Source organism: Cupressus sempervirens, chromosome 3, assembly GCF_028749045.1.
Source record: "Cupressus sempervirens isolate cs-2001-9-10 chromosome 3, ASM2874904v1, whole genome shotgun sequence".
Lineage (NCBI taxonomy): Eukaryota > Viridiplantae > Streptophyta > Pinopsida > Cupressales > Cupressaceae > Cupressus > Cupressus sempervirens.
This window is the reverse complement of record NC_143120.1, coordinates 286,404,462-286,423,431: the sequence shown is the minus strand read 5'-3', so window position 1 is coordinate 286,423,431 and position 18,970 is coordinate 286,404,462. Positions and strand designations below refer to the sequence as shown.

At 36.5% G+C, this 18,970-nt stretch overlaps 1 protein-coding gene across 2 annotated transcripts in view; it reads left to right on the top strand.

The window, feature by feature from the left end:
• LOC149566075 (Haloacid dehalogenase-like hydrolase (HAD) superfamily protein) overlaps positions 1-18,970 on the top strand; it is a 48,288-nt gene that overhangs the window by 16,597 nt on the left and 12,721 nt on the right. The window contains exons 3-5 of one of the 2 annotated variants that reach the window (XM_089819509.1): positions 5,937-6,005; positions 6,168-6,272; positions 15,298-15,352. In XM_089819509.1, coding sequence (XP_089675635.1) covers positions 5,937-6,005; positions 6,168-6,272; positions 15,298-15,352 — 229 coding nt within the window. The remainder of the gene's footprint in view (positions 1-5,936; positions 6,006-6,167; positions 6,273-15,297; positions 15,353-18,970) is intronic. The other variant, XM_089819510.1, reaches the window with a different exon arrangement.

Sequence of the window (18,970 nt, the reverse complement as noted above, 5' to 3'; positions counted from 1 at the left end):
GGGTTAAGTTTGCAAAGGCCAAAATGAAAGGCCATGCCAAAATCTGGTGGCAAGAGGTCCAGTTGGAAAGAAATAGAAGAGGAAAGGAGAAGATCACAAGATGGGACCACATGGTGGACAAATTAAAGAAGTAGTTCATTCTTGTGGACTACGAGCTTGATTTGTTTAAGAAGATGCATGGGTTAAAGCAAGTAGGAAGATCAGTCCAAGAATATACAGAGGAATTTTATCGACTCTTGATTAGAGCGGGGCATGCAGAAGCAAATAAGGAGAAGGTTGCTCGTTATATCAGTGGGTTGCGACCTAGCATCCAGGAGGAATTAAGTCTGGTAAGAATGACCAGCGTTGAAGAGGCATACCAGTTTGCCCTACGAGTTGAAGAGAAGCTGAATAAAAGGTTTGAAGGAAGACAAAGAGGGCGTGGTCAAGGAGGAAGGGGAAGCGGTAGGTCATTTGGAGGCCGCAATGAAACCCAAAAGAAAAATGAAGATGAGGGTACTAGCAGGAACCAGAGAAATGAGGGTTTCAACCGCTCCCGTGACTAAGACTTTAGAAATCAAAGAGGAAGAGGTAGAGGACGTGGACAAGGAAGAGGAGGCTTCCATGGTACCTGTTTCCATTGCAATGAAGAAGGTCATCGTGCCTTTGAATGCCCTCAACGACAAGGAAGGACAGATAGGAGAGCTGAGGGCCAAGCTAGGGTTGCTCATGTGGATGAGGATGCACAATCATCACATTCAGAGGATGCAGAAAGAGGAGAGACCTTGGTAAATGAAAGAGTCCTACTAAGTGGTGAGATTGAACCAGGACAACGGAGGAGTTTGTTCCGTACCAGATGCAAGTGTGAGGATAAATGTTGTGACGTGATCATTGATGGTGGTAGCACTGATAACTTGGTATCAGAAGAGATGGTCTCTAAGCTGAAGCTCAAGAGGGAGAAACATCCCCAGCCTTATCGGATTGCTTGGGTAAAAGATGATCATAAGGTCCTGGTAAGTGAACAATGTTTGGTAAAATTCAAAATAGGGAGTTACCATGATGAAGTTCTTTGTGATGTTATTTCGATGGATGTTTGCCATCTATTGTTGGGTAGACCATGGCAGTTTGATAGACATGCAGTGCATGATGGACATGCAAACACATACTCTGTCACAAAGGATGGAGTTCGCCACAAATTGAAGCCCATGAAAAAGGAAGGTGAAAAGGTATGTAGCAGTGCTAGGATTTGTTTTGTTGATGGAAGGAAGTTTATAGATGACATGAAACATCAGCATATGTGCTATGCTTTGATTCCTAGGAAAGATAAAGAAGGTAGTAGTGAAATACCACTTGAAGTTTCAGATTTACTAGGGGAGTTTGGAGATATTATCTTTGATAATGTTCCAGATGGATTGCCTAACAAGGCTGCTCATAGGATGACTCCTACTGAAACAGAGGAGCTAAATAGATAGGTTCAGGAGTTGTTGAGGAAGGGCTTGATTCGAGAGAGCTTGAGTCCATGTGCAGTACCTGCAGTACTTGCACCAAAGAAGGATGGAGAGTGGAGGATGTGTATAGATTCTCGAGCTATAAATAGGATAACCATCAAGTACCGGTTTCCTTTGCCAAGGATGGATGACCTTATGGACTGCTTGAGTGGAGCTCAGTACTTCACAAAGATAGATCTGAAGAGCGGTTATCATCAGATACGGATTCGAGAAGGAGATGAGTGGAAAACAACCTTCAAGACCAAGGAGGGTCTTTATGAGTGGTTTGTCATGCCCTTTGGATTGACAAACGCCCCAAGCACCTTCATGCGGCTCATGAATGAGGTACTTAAGAAGTTCTTAGGAAAATTTGTTATTGTCTATTTGGATGATATTTTAATTTTCAGCAAGATTTTGGAAGAACATTTACTGCATATTCATAGTGTCCTTGAAAGGCTAAGGGAAGAGAAACTGTTAATTAATCTGAAGAAGTGTATCTTTGCAAAAAGGGAGTTAGTCTATTTGGGGTTTGTTATATCACCAGAAGGTCTCAAAATGGATCTAGAGAAGGTAAAAGCCATCTTGGAATGGCCTACTCCAAGGTCTGCTACTGAGGTAAGATCATTTCATGGTCGGGTTAGTTTTTACAGGAAGTTTATTAAGAATTTCAGTGGCATATGTGCACCCCTAACCGATACAATAAGAGGGGATAGAAAAGAGTTCAAATGGACTGCAGCAGCTGCGAGAAGTTTTGAATTGCTGAAGAAGAAGGTAACAGAACAACCTGTGTTGGCACTTTCAGATTTTAGAAAAGTGTTCTAGGTGGATTGTGATGCTAGTGGTAGTGCTATTGGGGCTGTATTAAGCCAAGAAGGTAAGCCTATTGCATATTTTAGTGAAAAATTGAATGATGTAAAGAAGTATTTTGTTTATGATCAAGAGTTCTATGCAATAGTTCAGGCCTTAAAGAAATGGAGGCATTATTTATTGCCAAAGGAATTTGTTTTGTATACTGATCATCAGGCATTACAGTACCTAAATAGCCAAGGTAAATTGAATCAGAGGCATATGAAGTGGGTAGAGTTCTTGCAGAGTTATACATTTGTGTTGAAGCATAGAAATGGAAAATCTAACAGGGTTGCAGATGCACTAAGTAGGAGACAGTCATTGCTTACAGTAATGCAGGTTGAAGTAGTTGGGTTTGATGAACTCAAGAATTTGTACCTCGAGGATCCTGATTTTGTTGAAGCATGGAAAGCTTGTAAAGAACCTGTTGCTATAGATAGAACCAAGTGGTTAGACTATTTGATTCAAGATGGCATGTTGTTCAAAGGTAGTCAATTGTGCATTCCATGGAGTTCCATGAGGGAAAATCTGATTAAGGAGAAACACAGTGGAGGGATGGCAGGACATTTTGGTTGAGATAAGACCATTGCCATTCTTAGAGAACATTATTTTTGGCCTCAAATTTTACAGGATGTGAAGAAGTTTGTACAGAGTTGCCAGGTTTGTCAAGTTGCCAAGGGGTTTAGTCACAATACTGGCCTATAACAGCCATTGCCTGTTCCATCAAGGCCATGGGAGGACATAAGTATGGATTTTGTTCTTGGATTGCCAAGGACACAAAGGGGTAATGACTCAGTATTTGTGGTGGTTGATAGGTTCTCCAAAATGGCACATTTCATTCCATGCCACAAAACTCATGATGCTGTCCATATTGCAGACTTGTTTTTCAAAGAGGTGGTGAGAGTACATGGTCTCCCAAGGAGTATAGTTTCTGACAGAGATACTAAATTTGTGGGGTATTTCTGGAGGACATTGTGGAAGAAGTTGAGAACAGACCTAAAATTCAGTTCCATGCATCACCCACAGACTGACGGCCAAACAGAAGTGGTAAACAGAAGTCTGGGCAATTTGCTGAGATGTTTAGTTGGGGATAAGCCCAAGGGATGGGATTTGATTCTACCACAGGCAGAGTTTGCTTATAATAACTCTATAAATAGGAGTACTGGAAAATCACCATTCCAAATTGTATATGGGAATAGCCCAAGGACTGCACCAGAATTGAGGAAGATAGAGCAAGGGGAGAGGACAAGTGCTGAAGCGGAAGAATTTGCTGAACATATCAAGCGTCTACATGAGGAGGTTCAAGCACACATTACCAAGATGAATCAAGAGTATAAAGCTAGGGCTGATCAAAGGAAAAGACATAAGGAATTCCAAGTAGGAGATTTGGTCATGGTGCACTTATGAAAAGAAAGATTTCCAGCCAGTACTTACAACAAGCTGAAAATGAAGAAATTTGGCCCCTGCAAAATTTTGAAGAAACATGACTTAGGAAATGCATATGAAGTGGAGCTGCCAGATGGTATTCAGATTTCTCCCATTTTCAACATTGCAGATTTAACAGAGTATCATGATGATGGTGCAGATGAGGAGCTAGTGTTAGAGCCATGTCCGATTCCTGCTTCTAAGAAGGAGGAGATAGAAGACATTCTAGATCATCGTGTGGGTAGGAGTACCAGAAATAGGCAGTATGAAGAGTATTTGGTGAAGTGGAAAGGACGGCCGATCGAGGACTCAACTTGGATTTCAGCAGTTGAGGTTTCCCATTTGGGATTTCCTCTACCATTCATAAAGTGACAGGGTCACTTTTCAATCTACCCTGGGTGTCTGATGCAGGAGCATCCAGAGGTATAAGGGCAATCCTGTGTCACCCAGAAAATGTACTTAGACTTAGTTTCTGTTTCATGTCTTTTCATTTTTGGATACCCATTTGGGTCAAATAAGGTTCCAACTCTCACAGTTCCACTATCAGTGTGTTTGAAAATCCCGAAAAAATAGGAGCATGCAATTTGGCCATCATTTTGGTGAACTAGAAGGTGTGAATTTGCCAGATGAATGTAATTTTGATTTAGAGCATTCCAAAAAAAGAATCAGGTCAAAAGGCCCCATAGTTTGAAAGTTATTGCAGTTTTTCGGGTTTTGGAGACCTCCTAAGAATGCTTCAATGTCAGGTTAGGGGCATTAAATGACCTCGAAAAGGGTCAAAAAATGGGGGACGAGCGAAGCTTGTCCATAGGGCTATAGAGCGCTTCGAGAGCTTTTCGGAAATGTAAACGGTTCGTCAATCGGAGCTACGGTTCAAAAGATATGCCTTCCGGAAGTTCGGTTACCGTTTTTGGATTCTTCTAGATTTGTGCCGACATCTACCGTAGCTTCCGGAACCTTCTATTTGGTCGGTGGGTGCCTACTAGCACTTTCTAGAATGTACTCCTAGTCCTTAACCCTCCGGGGTCTATTTAAGGAGATTTTTGGCATTGTAAAAGGCAGTTCGGAGTGGAGTTTGAGAGGAGGTACTGAAAGGAGAAATTATCTCCAGATTTATGCTATTGTAAGCCCTTAGGGCAAGTCTTGAAGTTTATTTTCTCTGTACTATTTGTACTAGCTTATTTTCTCAGTTAATACAATTTCCCTTTTCTGTTGTGTCCATTCTGTTCTTGGCTTGTGTCCCCATCATATACATGGGCCTCCACTATGAAAGCCCAATAATTTCTACCTTGAGTTCACCCCATAAATAAAACAACTCATGTTTACCTACTCACAAATTTGCATTTTAAACCGGTTGAACTAATATAAAGAACATTGAACTTCCTTTCAATAGGGATACTTTCACAAATACAGATGAACAATGCTTGGCTTCTTATCACCTTGAATAACTTAAATTTTATGATCTTTAAATGCTCCATATTAAAGTGAAAAAGATGCATTAGATTGTTATAGATTCTGCATGACCTTTCACTGCTATTAATAAATTTATTTTTAGAGATAAGATTACCAAATGTTCACAGAGCGATAAAAATTAATGGATACAAATGTCTGGTTGTATTAGCTAAGTTTATGATTAAATTGGTAGCGTGATTAAAATTGGGTCTGCAGTCCTTCGATCATTTCATTGCAAAGCACACAGGGACATAAAATTAGTCTCCGAAAGCAAGATATGAATGTTTACTTTATGATATCAAAAATTAAAAGAACTTTGAAGTGTTGTGAGCATTCAGACACTTTTGCAGCTAATATCTTGCAAGACTATCACTCAGGGGTAAGGTCTGGCAGTCATTCCCACTTAGGATCTTGGAACCCTGTTTACAAATGTGTCATTTTGCAAGTTATTAGTACAAGCATATAAGGGGTGGTACTATGTAAAGTAGTCCACTGTTGATAATTGAAAGTTGAAACTATTAATCCTAAATATTGTCTCTTCAGATATAGAATCTTTCATAATATTGTGTAAGGCTTTGTGTTAAGGTGTTATTTGACTTCAAAACTTGGCATGCACCTTGCATAGCTTTAGGTGGTTCATTAAAATAAAGAAGGTATTATGCATGGAGTACATGAAACAATTTTCACAACTGCTATAGTTTTTGCTTTGTGAAAAGGTTATCAGTTCAATATGAATTTTGTTGTCAGGCTATTGGAGCTGAATATGGCAAGGCTTTTGAAGCTTACAAACCAAATGGCCCAGTAGAAGTTGATGTAGTAAGTTCTGTTTAGGCACTTGGCCCAATGGTATACTGCAGCATGCTTTGCTATTCTATATGCAACAAAATACTGTTTTCTGAATTGGAAATTGGGGAATTTTTGCTTTTCAATTTTCCTAATTTAAAGTGCTTTTTTTGTTTTTTTTTTAATTCATTGAAGGATTTCTTAAATGATCAACTGCGTGAAAGTGGTCTTCAAAGAATACGATATGCAATGAAACCTGATGAAGCTTTTGGTATCATTTTTTCATGGGACAATGTTGTGGTAAGTCAGATCTATGATAATTGTTGTTTTACTTTTAACTTAGTTTGGATTGTCCACATCTTTCTCAAGTTTTATGGTAATACATTGTCTGTTTGACCTTAAAATTCAACTCCTGAGAGACTCTTGAATATCCGAAGCCTAAAGTTTATGTCAATTTGTCATAAACAGGGAAATTCATTTGTGCCTTAGAGATAGGGTTCAATGAGCAGAATATTATACATATATTATCAAATGACAGATCTCTTCATTATGTAGATATTTGACTTAATGAAGTGGAAAGAAAAAAATTAATCCTGTAAATGAGAACAGGAAACCTTTATAAGCAGTTTTAATTAGTCACTAGTGTAGAGAAAAACAGCATAACCTAGTTTATCACCATACGGTCATATTATTCTTCATAAAAAAAGAAAATAATAAATTGTATCAATCTCCATAGATGATCAAAGAAGGCCCGGAGGACTAAAAAAGTGCATTCAGTTATATTATAGAAGTACTTTGGTAGAAATATCCCCATAGCTTATGTTGCTACCTATATAACAGAACTGTGTTTGAAAAAATTCACTATCAATGTATATACACAAAAACTAAAAAATCAAACAGGTTTAAATGCTTAACATAAAAATTTTAATAACTCTTAGTATTTACTCAGTATCTATCCAAAGACACAGTGCTGGGCTGGCTTTTATTAAATGTGTGTTTGTATGTATCTTCTGTGAACTTTGTACGAGCTTTGTTACATGCCATTTGGAAGTTTGTCTTTCTTGCACTCATTTTGTATAGCCTTTTGATGCATATCAGGTGGGTCATACATTGTCTATGGTAAAGATTAGATAATCAAAACAAGCATTTACTAATGTCTTTTTCTACTATTTCAATAGGTAAACCATATATCTATGTGTGTATATTTTGAGATCATCCTGCACCTGTCCTCATACTTAATTTCTTGGGTGGTAGCTTATATATGTGCATGCTGTTTGAATCTCCAAATTTGAGTTAATTAGAAACAACATAATGATAATTGTGTCACAGATCTTATAAAATGTACCACCCTGAGGTATATCATGGAGTCTCCGATGATTACCAATTTATATACCACTCACTGATATACATAATAGTTTATATGTGAAGTTTTGTTTTGATATGAAGGGCATAATCATCACGTGAATCAAAAAACAGTATAGCATATTTTCTATATAGGAGCCCAATAATATAGCTGAAGCCTGAAACTGACATAATTGCTATGATCATGGCTAGTTTAACGCTTTGATTTTTGCATCAGTCCATTTATTAATAAAGGAAAAGATAACGAATCCTATATTTGGGGCAGTTTAATAACGGGGATCTATTATGATTACCAATGGGAATACCTTCTTAATGTTTGACTTCGGGAAGCTATCAATTTCAGCATATTGTAATCATAATCATTTTTAAATTATAGTCTGCAGCAATCTGAGTAGGTTCAGCTTTTTGCAACCAGCATTAAATCCTAATTTATTTTGTAAGTGCAGCCTCTGATATAAATCTGGTTAGTGTTAATTTTTAAGTGTTAAAATCTCTTTGAAAAATTCTTATGGTGATTTCAGATTTACTTTAGAATGTTTTTTTTCGAATTGATAGGCAAGGATACACATATATATTATATATGTATATTTGCACACGCACACACACAAGATTGCAGGCACACCCAAAACCTGCCCCACACCTGTTTTGGATGTGTCTTGTACCCAAAGGCGCCGCGTGCCAAAAAAACAAAGCAAAACAAAAAATGAGTTCTTAAAACCTTTTTTGTCTTCCTAAAACTTGACAATGGCCCTAGAGGCATTATCTCGCCCAATACCAAGATCATTGCTCTTTCTTCACTCTATCTTTTCTCATTTTTGGCATTTTGATTGAATAAGAGTGAAAGATATTAATAACGTCCGCAAGGCCAAAGCAGCCTATGGGACCCCCCAAAACAGAAAATACACCAGAACTTTAGGCCCTTTGAAACTTCTTTTAGTCTGGTCTTTGACAATGAATTTTGATCACTAAGTTGACTGTCCTGTCTAGCTGCGTTTCTTCAAAAAGAGTACTTAAATTTCCTATTCATAGCTAGAGCGGATGTTGTTGTATGCCGGGCACTACATTGTAAAATTCCGCTGTCTCTACCACTCCCTTGTTGCAAAATAAATATATTCTCTCCTCCCATTCTTCCTTAGGCATCATCTATCTACCCATTTCACACTTTAAACGATAACAACTTGTCCTAAGCTGCGCTATAAGCATTTTAACTCTGTATTTGATATTTGCAATTTTGCACCTACGTATGCTTTCTCCTCATGATCTCCCGTGGGGTAAAAATTCTTTGATATAGTAGTCTTTTTTGCACCAATTTTGTTTTGGCCATATGAGAGTCCTGAATTTTTCCTTGAACTTTTTTATTCCATCATTGTTATCCGGACATTCATGCATATTAACATTCCATTTTTCCATCCATTTGACATTTTGCTTCATCTAAGTGTTCTTTCTTCTGTCAAGTTTTTCCTCCATGATCATTGTAGGCCAATGCAATTTTTCCATACCATATGACATAATATGCTATTATATATATTATACGACATAATGGCAACTGATACATATTATATGGCATATGACATAATATTGAATTTCTGAACTATTAATTGGTATTTAATATTTATCTTTATCACTAATTTTGGCATTTGGCATTGATCAATGATGAAGTATCATACTATTCAATGCACTTTACTATTCTGTATATTTCTTTAATTTTCAATTTTTGGTATACATGCATAGATACATTCTCTATGTTTCTTTAATTTTTAATTTTTGTTATACATGCACAGAGAGAGAGAGAGAGAGAGAGAGAGAGAGAGAGAGAATTTTACAATTCTGTACATTTCTTTAATTTTTTATTTTTTGTATACATACATAGTTATATATATATAGGCGCGCACACACACACACATATAGACAGAGAGAGAGAGAGAGAGAGAGAGAGAGAGAGAGAGAGAGAGATGGCAGTGGAGAAAAAAGAGCACTAAAAACCTTCCTCCAAAAAGCCTGGCTACAAACATACAAAATGTTGATGTTTTAGTGTCTGGAATTATCTTTTCGTGTGTGTGTCTTCATTTCATTTCATTTCTAATCTGAAAGTTCATTCTTTGTTGTAACTGCCTGGCCCTTCATTTCCAAGACAATGAAGGGTCAAGACAAGCACAAGTCTTGATGGATTCACCCAGGAGAGGGATTTATTGCTTTAGCGCAGTCCAACATTTGGCAATATTGTAAATCAGATTTTCTGTGCTTTCATTAATATGAAGTAATATTTTTTCATGTGGCTGGGTTTTTCCCTTGAGGAGGTTTTTCACAGGATAATCTGTGTGTCTTTTGTTCATCTTGTTTATGCTATTCTGGTTTAAAAATTAACACGGTATCAGAGCAAAGTTTACATGTAAAGATCCAGATTCAGAACTGTTCAAGCAGTGCAGCTATTTTTGTTGTCGTTGTTAATATTTGCTATTCTCTCATAATATTTCAAGCAATCAGAGGTGCTATTTTCGAATTTTTAGGAGTCTCAATTCTCTCACACTAAATTAAGGACTGTGATTGTATACGTAAAGGGGCTTTCCCACTGATCCACAGGATTTCTGTCAATCTCCTTAAAGCCCTAGCTGGAGCTATTAGAGGCTTACAGAGCGAAGCACAATTCAAATCAGAGTACTCTATCGATTTTACGCGAGCTTGTAGTATTGAGTGAGCCATGTGTAGTACAGTAAATTTGAAGAAAACCTATCAAGGCATCCATGCTCTATAACTTTTTTACGCGGGGGTACCTTGCCGGCTTTCTTCAGATGCTTCTTTTCTAGTCTGCGCTTGTGACAACCAAGTTAAAATTGTAGAGTTATCGAATGGCTCCGTCAGAAGCACATTGGAGGAAGATTCTGAGCCTATCATTGCATTGACACTCACCCCGGAAAATAAACTACTCTGCTGCCAGTTGAAGTACACAAGTTAGGTTCTGGGATTTATCATGTTTCACCTGCATCAGATTGTTGAAGCTGCATGATGATCCCGTGGAAGACATGACTTGTGATGCTTCTGGAGGGTTGCTTGTAACTACTGGTGCTGATAGAAATATTCTTGTGTGAGATGTGGATGGATTCCACTCACATTCTTTTCGAGCCCACCAAATGGGTGTTACAACAGTTCTATTTCATTTGAATCCTGGTGGATGTCCTTTACTGATCTCTGGAACTGCAGATCCACAGTACGAGTATGGGATCTCAAAGCTAGGAACTGCATTACTGTTCTTGAAAAACTTTTTTCCCTTGTGATTAGCTTGGCAATCTTTGAAAATTGGAGGATGTTCTCTTAGCACTGGTAGAGACAAGACATGGTTAAATTTGTTTTATATTCCATGCGATGGAATCTTTGGATAGACACAGTGGATTCATTGAAAAGTCATGAGAAACAAAACTGGAAGGCACCGTCTTGTGTATGACGTGGTCATTATGGTTGCTGTTACAGTGGATTTTTGTTGCAAGTTACGAACAGGTCTTCTAGTTTCAGTTATTATTGTTCAGATTGAGGATCGTTCACATTCCTTTTTTGATTTTCAGGGGATCTTCTTTTGAGGAATGTTCTATTGGTGTTCATTGGGGGGGAGAAGGGGGTTGATTATCATATGCAGTCCATGATTGTTGTATACGTGTTGAGTAGTGATCATTGTATAGTGTTGATATAGTGAAAGAGACCATGGTACTGATAGTTGGGAAAGATATGAAGATTTGTGTTGATGCAAGTTATTGGAGCTTCAGAGGGAGTCACTTCATCATGAAGATTTCTTGAGTGCATCTTTCTTTGAGAGAGAAATTTGAGGTGAAAGCCCTTATAATGCATTTTTCTCAGAGGGAGAAATTTGAAGTAAAAGCCCTCTGTAATGCTTTTTTCTCTGAGAAAAAATTGAGTTGAAAGCCCTTGTAATGCATTTTTCTCTAAGAGGGAGAAATTTGAGGTGAAAGCCCTTGTAATACACCTTTCTCTAAGAGAGAGAAATATGAGTTGAAAGCCCTTGAGACATGTTGCTCTTTCCACTCACGGGGGTCACCATAGTGGATGTCATGTTGAGAGACTCCATGATGACATCACATTGAATGACTTTGTGATGAAAGCTTGTGACTCCATGACAACGGTATGTTGGTGATTTTTTGATGAGAACTTGCAACTCCATGACAGCATCACGTTGAGTGGCTCTATGATGAGAGCTTGTGACTCCAGGACAACATTATTTTTGAGTGACTACATGATGCTATTACGTTGAGAAACTTTGTGACAAATTTCATTTTCATCACAAATGGGTGTAGCCATTGTGGGTGTCATGTTGAGGTATTCCATGACATGGATATCTGAAAAAGATACCCCCCTAGCTAAGAGGGAGTTTTGATGTTTTAGTGTCTGGAGTTATCTTTTCGTGGGTGTCTCTTCATTTCATTTGTAATCTGAAAGGTCATTTTCTGTTGTAACTGCCTGATCCTTCATTATCAAGACTATGAAGAGTCAAGACAAGCACAAATAAGTCTTGATGGAATCACATGGGAGAGGGATTTATTGCTTCAGTGAAGTTCAGTGTTTAGCAATGTTGTAAATCAGATTTTCTGTTCTTTTATTAATATTAAGTAATAATTCTTGGTGTGGCTGGGATTTCCCCTTGAGAAGGAGAGTTTTCCTAGGATAATCTTTGTGTCTTTTGTTCATCTTGTTTATGCTATTCTGGTAAAAAAATCAACAGAAAACTATTACAATTCAGTCAACCGCACCCCCAAGCCAGACCAGCAATAGGGACCTGAAGCTTCATTATTTTTGGGAACCACTGCTCTACTTAGATCCAAAGACAAAAACAGCTTTGGTTACCTCAGCTTTCAAAATGGTGGGAAGGTGGGAGGAACAACAAACATCAAGACTACCCTAATGCATCACCACTTACAAATTGTCTAGGCACAGAGCCAAATCTTACCTATAGAGAAACAAGCTGGCCTGTTTTCAACAAGGATAGCATATCTTGCTGAAGGTCATGCAGAACAATAGAGTCAACCAAGGTGGCACCCTCAAGGTTATCACCCAGAACAAAAACATGAAGAATTTTGCTGAGAGTCTCCACTCCCATTCCCTAGAATCAGACATCTTTGCTCCTATTTTATGAATAAAAGCTTTGGACATTGCCCTAGCATGAACTGCTCCAGAATTTGCAATCCTATCTTCCTTAGCCCCTCCTTCAGAAACTGCAAAACAGTGAGATCAGTTATGCAGAAATTCTTTCTCAAATGTAGGGCAGAGACTGCTCCAGAATAAGGGGAATCTCCATTCAAAAAGCTTCTCTTCATGATTTCACAAATGGCAGTCAGTCAAACCTTGAATCTGCACTGAAAAAACACAAGACTGCAGAGAAACACTGTTACAAGTGAACAGACTGCCATACAGGAAATTGCAAATGGGGCTGGAAAATATAAAATGAAGGTACATGAGCAGAGAGAAATGTGTTGCTGTGAGCTGCAAAGATTGCACAGTAATTGTCTTGATCAAATTAGGGAAAATAATCCGAATGGCTGTATTAACCACAACCAAAAAAAGTAAACCCGCCATGTCAAAAATTGAGAAGTGATCAGAAATTATTAGGAACAATTACCTTCCCATGAGTGGAATCATTCTCCAAGTCTTTCCTTAACTTTGGTTGAAAAGGGAAATTGGTGTTCCCTAACATTTTTCAATAACCTGTAACCATATTGTATTCCCAAAAGCAATGACAAAAACAATTGAATCAAAACATTTAAACAATAGCCAGACTTCATCTAAGATGCGGATCAAAGGCGATCCTGAATACGACTCTTCAAAAAACTATTGATTACAAAGATGGAGTTCTCTTCAATTTCCAAGTTTTTACACTCCAAAGTGATTACCAATAAAATCTCTTCCAGAGCTGCCAAAGGGTCTGCATCATTATTAGCTTTGGAACTTAAGAAGTAAGAAGCCCATATAACAATATATTAAAGTATCCAAAACTTAATTGGAAAACAACTTCCATACTAAAGCCCAAAACACTTATGATTGTTAAGTAACATGGATCGTTTCTGCAAATGTAATTATACTGCCATTGTTATAGATATGTTCCAAATGCAGATTTGGATCTCACATAAGTATGAGAGGAGGAGACATATCTCTTGAAGATACATGTCTCCAAGGTTTAAACATCATTAGTTAGTATAAAATAATATAACTAATCACATGTATAATATATACATAATTATATATATATATATAAATAATATAATATAATATATTTAATGTATGTAATATATGTAATATATATATAATGGAATATTTATATTATCATCAATAATGAAACTCATGATCATATCAATCTGACTGTAACTACAAACTTAACAATAATTACTGCTTATTCCCCCATTATCAAGGTTTAAAAATGCAAGAAAATTTTCATTAAATTACGAGTCTTGATAGAAAACTTATTAATTGAGAAGGGGTACAAATCAAGGTTTGAATTGTTATTCTGAAAGTAATGTTTTGCATTCGATAGATAACGATTGTAGTTGGCGAACCCACGTATAGTCAAAATCAATGGTATAATATGCCTATTATTCAAACAAGTCAACTTGATGGTTCTTTTTCTGTTAACTAGTGTTAGTGGTATCCATTGATTTTAACTAAATTTTGGATGTCTTAAAGCCAATTTTTTGATTTTTTTGGCTTTATTTTTTTCTGTTTGACTTTCATTTTTATCATAATAATAATAACCACGATTTCGTTATAGATAATATATGTGTTTGGAATTAATCATTTCTTGAAGGTTTTTTTGCCTAGTTGATCTTTCTTTCCATTTTCTAGCATGTCTCCCATATCTTCTCACACTGTTGCTCTCAGTACCACAAGGACCAAAGTAATGATTTTTTAGAGGACAGATCTCCAATCTATGATGTGATACATTACTTGTTTTTGGATGTTATGTACAAGGTTGCAACTTGGGGTACTTATGGAGGCCTCAGTTTAATAACAATGCCTCTAGAGGTTACGATAATAGCAGCGATAATAGCAGTATAAAATATTTTAAGAAAATTCACATATGGTTTGAATGTTCTCTCTGATTTTCACAATAAATGTTAGAAGCACAGAGATTATGAAATCAAGGAAATGCCATCACTTCTGGAAAACTATATTCCTTTCTGGTTGACTTTTGCCACTTCTTATCTGATTTACATTATATTTGTTGTGAACTTTTTCAATTAATATTTCCTTTGATGTGATTCATTGTTTGTTTTCAAAAATGATGAGAGGTCCATGGTTGCAACTTTAGATACTTACGGAGATCACATTTAATTGACTATAATGAAGGTCACTATAATGTTATATTAATATTTTAAGGAACTACATTCATGTATGGTCTAGATGTTATTTTAATGTCACAGTTAATGTCCAAAGGAAGCACAGAGCTTAGCAAAATCAAGGAAATGCCATAAGATCTGGAAGACAACTTTACTTTTTGACTAAGTATTGCCATTTCTTATCCACATCTCTTATAATTTTTGTTGGAACTTTTGCAATTAGCATTTCCTTTGTTTTCCCTAACTACAGATTTAAAGGTGCTCTAGCTAAGCATAAATTTGCAGCCTATTGATGTCCGTGCAGCTTTATTTTCAATGTTCTAAGATTCAGTATGATAAATTGTAGATTGTCATGCATTTGCTTGTGCATTGCTTTTGTGTTTCCACTCAAACAAAATTGACTGACCGCACTGTTTTGCAAGCTTCTTCCTACAAGGTTAAGAAGATAAAGATGTTTTTGTTTCAGAAGTCTTTATTTTGGACCAAAGCATGCCTGATATTTCAAGATTCAACTATTCCTTTCTCGCAGCTTGCATCTTAAATCAAGTTAGGATGATATGCTCTATGAGTACATTATTCTGTGAATGCAATACTAATGTTGAGAAGTGGTTTTTATTTCGGTATTCAATCAGGCAGATACCTGGGCCCTCAGGATTGATGCTTGGAACCGACTAGCTTCTGAAGAGGGTAAGCAAAATTGTTTGGATCGTATTTTTTGATGCATACTGTTTATATGTATTCAAATTTTTTGATGGGTTGCACATGGTGATAATGCAGTGTAAATGCAACCCTAGCAAACGAGTAAAATTAATGTGGTGTATCTGTTTAGACAAAATATGCGTTCATTACAGTAGGCATTGACCCTGCCTTAGATAGAATATCACATCGAATCAGCACTAAATGTGCATCCCAAGCTGGTATGAATTTATGAGTGTCTACTTCCACATAAATGGGCAGCAGTATATTCTGCTCTGGCCTGATCTTTTGCAGACTCTAGGTGCAATAGTTTTGGATTGGAATTACTTCAGTTGATAATATCTGCAAATTCAAAATAATATAATTTGCATGTGACAAAATATGAGCTTTATAGCAGAACAGTTTATCTACATCATATAAAAAATAGTCTGTTCTCCTAAATACAATAGATAATTTATAGGGTCTTCCGATTTTAACATATATATATAATAATTCAATGTTGAACTGTGACCTTGTTTTCAACTGTGCTTTCTACATTAAAATTTGTTCTTCTGCGGTTTATATTATTAACAATTTTATCAAGATTTTGACCTTTGATCTAAGGCACTCCTAAATTTTTTTAATATTAAAGTTTCTGCAGATGCTCATATTATAATAATTATATTAGTGGACTTAGAAGTTCTGAATGTGGGTTTGCAAGATGTGCTTAAGCATTATGAGGATTGACTTTATTGCTGTCCTTTTGGTATGTTGAAGGTTCCAAATTGCTATCACCACCACTGCAGCTAGGTTTCTGTTTTCAGTTTTAAGTTTTCAATATTTGTACTGCATCATTATATGACATGTATCCTTTACTTCAATCCTAAAAGTGGCATCTTTGTTTTTCTACAAATCTCATAAAGCTATATTGGTATCTCTGCAATTATATGAATTGAATTATTGTACTGGCTTTAGTAACAATGTTTGTAGCCTTATCATTCTTTGTGCTTGCAGAATATCCAATTCTTTCCAAATAACGCTCATTAAAACGTGGGCATGGCAGCAGTGTATTGATTCAATATTTGTGTTGAGAAGTTCTCCTTTGCTGGCCTCAAATTTTCACTGTCAATTCGTGTCACACCATTCCAGCTTTTTCCAACTACCTGGGGCCATGCTTTTGGGCAGCTTCTAGCATTTGTCATCTCCTGGGTTTGGCTTCTAATTCCAGTGCAGGCAGTTCTTTTTTGTCCAACTCCAAATCCTTTTTAGGAATAAAGTGCCAGATATGCCTATATTACCCTAATCAGTGGCTTAATTTAATCAAGTCTCATGAACACTTAATGTGAATTGGATATTTGCCCTCAGCTACCTGTAAGATCCAAACCGATAAACTTCTTTTCTGTTTTCAATTTCTTTTGTATCTATTCTTAATTTCTCCAGGTCTATTGATCTCCACAACCTACCATCATGAACTACTTGATCAGACACACAACATATTTTTTTGCAAAGCCTGTCATGTCCCCCACTGTAGAGAATGATCAGTAAAAAATAATAATGAATCATATAGGAGCAAGGGTATAAACCCTTTTAATCCATGATTCACATGGAGTGGAGGTATCAATAATCATTAATGTAAGGTGATGCTTAATAGCTATGGAGCAAGCAAACATCTGGAAGGGAAGGGCAGCAATTGTCAACAGGTGTGTCCTTTCAAAACAAAAGGATGTGATCCTCTCTATTATGGAGGGTATAAAAAGGAGGGAGAGCTCATATGTAAGGCGTGGAATAAGAATTTTAGTTTTGGTTTAATTCAGAAAAGAGCAACTATCTACAAATTTTGAAAGTGATTGGTATGCAATAGATTTGTTTATAAATCTGTTAAGAAACTTTAATTAATTTATTAAATTGAATTGCTGGTGTATCAAGTAATATTAGTAATTACTTATTTGATTTCCAACAAGCAATTGTATTTGGAATCAATGTGAAACGTGTGATAGGGAGATGCAGCAGTTCTGTTCCCTAATCAAGTATGCCAATGCCAAGATGGACGCGCCTTGCTTATGGGTGAAGGGGCTGAATGACTTGGAGATTCATTCCGTGCCCTTAGGCTTGATTGAGGACTGACTTCTAATGTCCTATCATGCTTTCCTATTGAATTCCTAATAAGGTTGGCTGTTGGAAATTGTTAGTGTAAATAATTAATTATTATTACATTTTACTTAAGTTTACTTAGGTTAATGCATTAATTTATTATTTATTAGTTAGACATCTGGGAGTATGCGTACTCATATGAGTTGTCTTGTTGACAACACATGAGTTAGCATCTCTAATTTAGCACATAGTGTCTACAACACAAGAGTTTGTATATTTATCTGAGTTGTCATGTAGACAACACAGTTGTTCGTACTCCAATTAAGCACATGGTGCCTACATCTTTTTATGTGACACACCTATGTAAGCTTATCCTCTCATCATCGCACTAATTTCTATGCTCAATGGAGGATAATCCACTCTTGGTGGACATGTGCTTAGTTGTGAGGCTTATCATTTTGCTAACTCCTAGGCATTTTAGAGGCCTTTATATACAGGCACTTCTAGTGTACTTGTACATCAATTCATTCTCATATTGTTATTATGATTATACATCATTTAGTTCATATTGTGCTTTGTTCTTGAGTTTCTTGATCTTGGCATCATTTTTCCCTAAGGAAAATTCTTACAGAAATAAGCTTATGCAATGGATCCAAATGTATTTGACATATTATTTTTTTAATAGGGATTATCTATGATCAATACTTGATGTTAATTAATTAATTACAATTTTCTCTAAATTAATTGTAGTTATGTAATCTATTTATACAATACTCTTTGTAGATAAATTGTGCTGTTGGAATTGTTATCTAGGCAAAAATCAGGTATATCCTCAAAAGGGGACATCACAATTGGTATCAAAGCCTTGATCCTACCAAATCGAGGATCATGAAAGTAGTTGATGTAATCAAGCCAAAGAGCTCAAAGGGCTTTAGAAGAGAGAAAGGCAACCTGCAGCAAATAATAACTTTATTCAAAATAATAAAATAGGTGTGAACAATTAGGGGATGAGTTGAGAGTCTTCAAGGAGCACAATGAAAGGACAACCCAAGCAATCATGGAACAAAATGAGAGGACAACTAAAATACTCCAAACCTTACAAAACATAAATAATACAATCAATTCCCTTAGCCAATCTAAACAAATGAGAGGGATGTAAACTCTTATCACTTGGAAATAACAACATATCACAACTAGGATCAACCCCTAGTTTTCAAGATCCTCAATCCTACCTAGGGAAGAACCAAAGATGGAAGAAGAAGAAAACAATCCACCAATTAATAACATTGATGAAAATGCTAAATCTGGCTCAAGTTTGATTATTGAGATTAGGAGAAATATTCCATTTAGGAAATATTGTGATGCTTGAAAACAAAATGTCACCCGAAAAGTAAAAAAACAACAGAACAAAGATTTAGGTCAGTTTGAGTAAAATAACTTTCCCTAACTTTGACGGATCAGGCTAAACCATGGTACACTCATGGTTCCAAAACTTGGGCACCTATTTCCTCCCTTAGCCCCATGACTAAAGAGGATGCT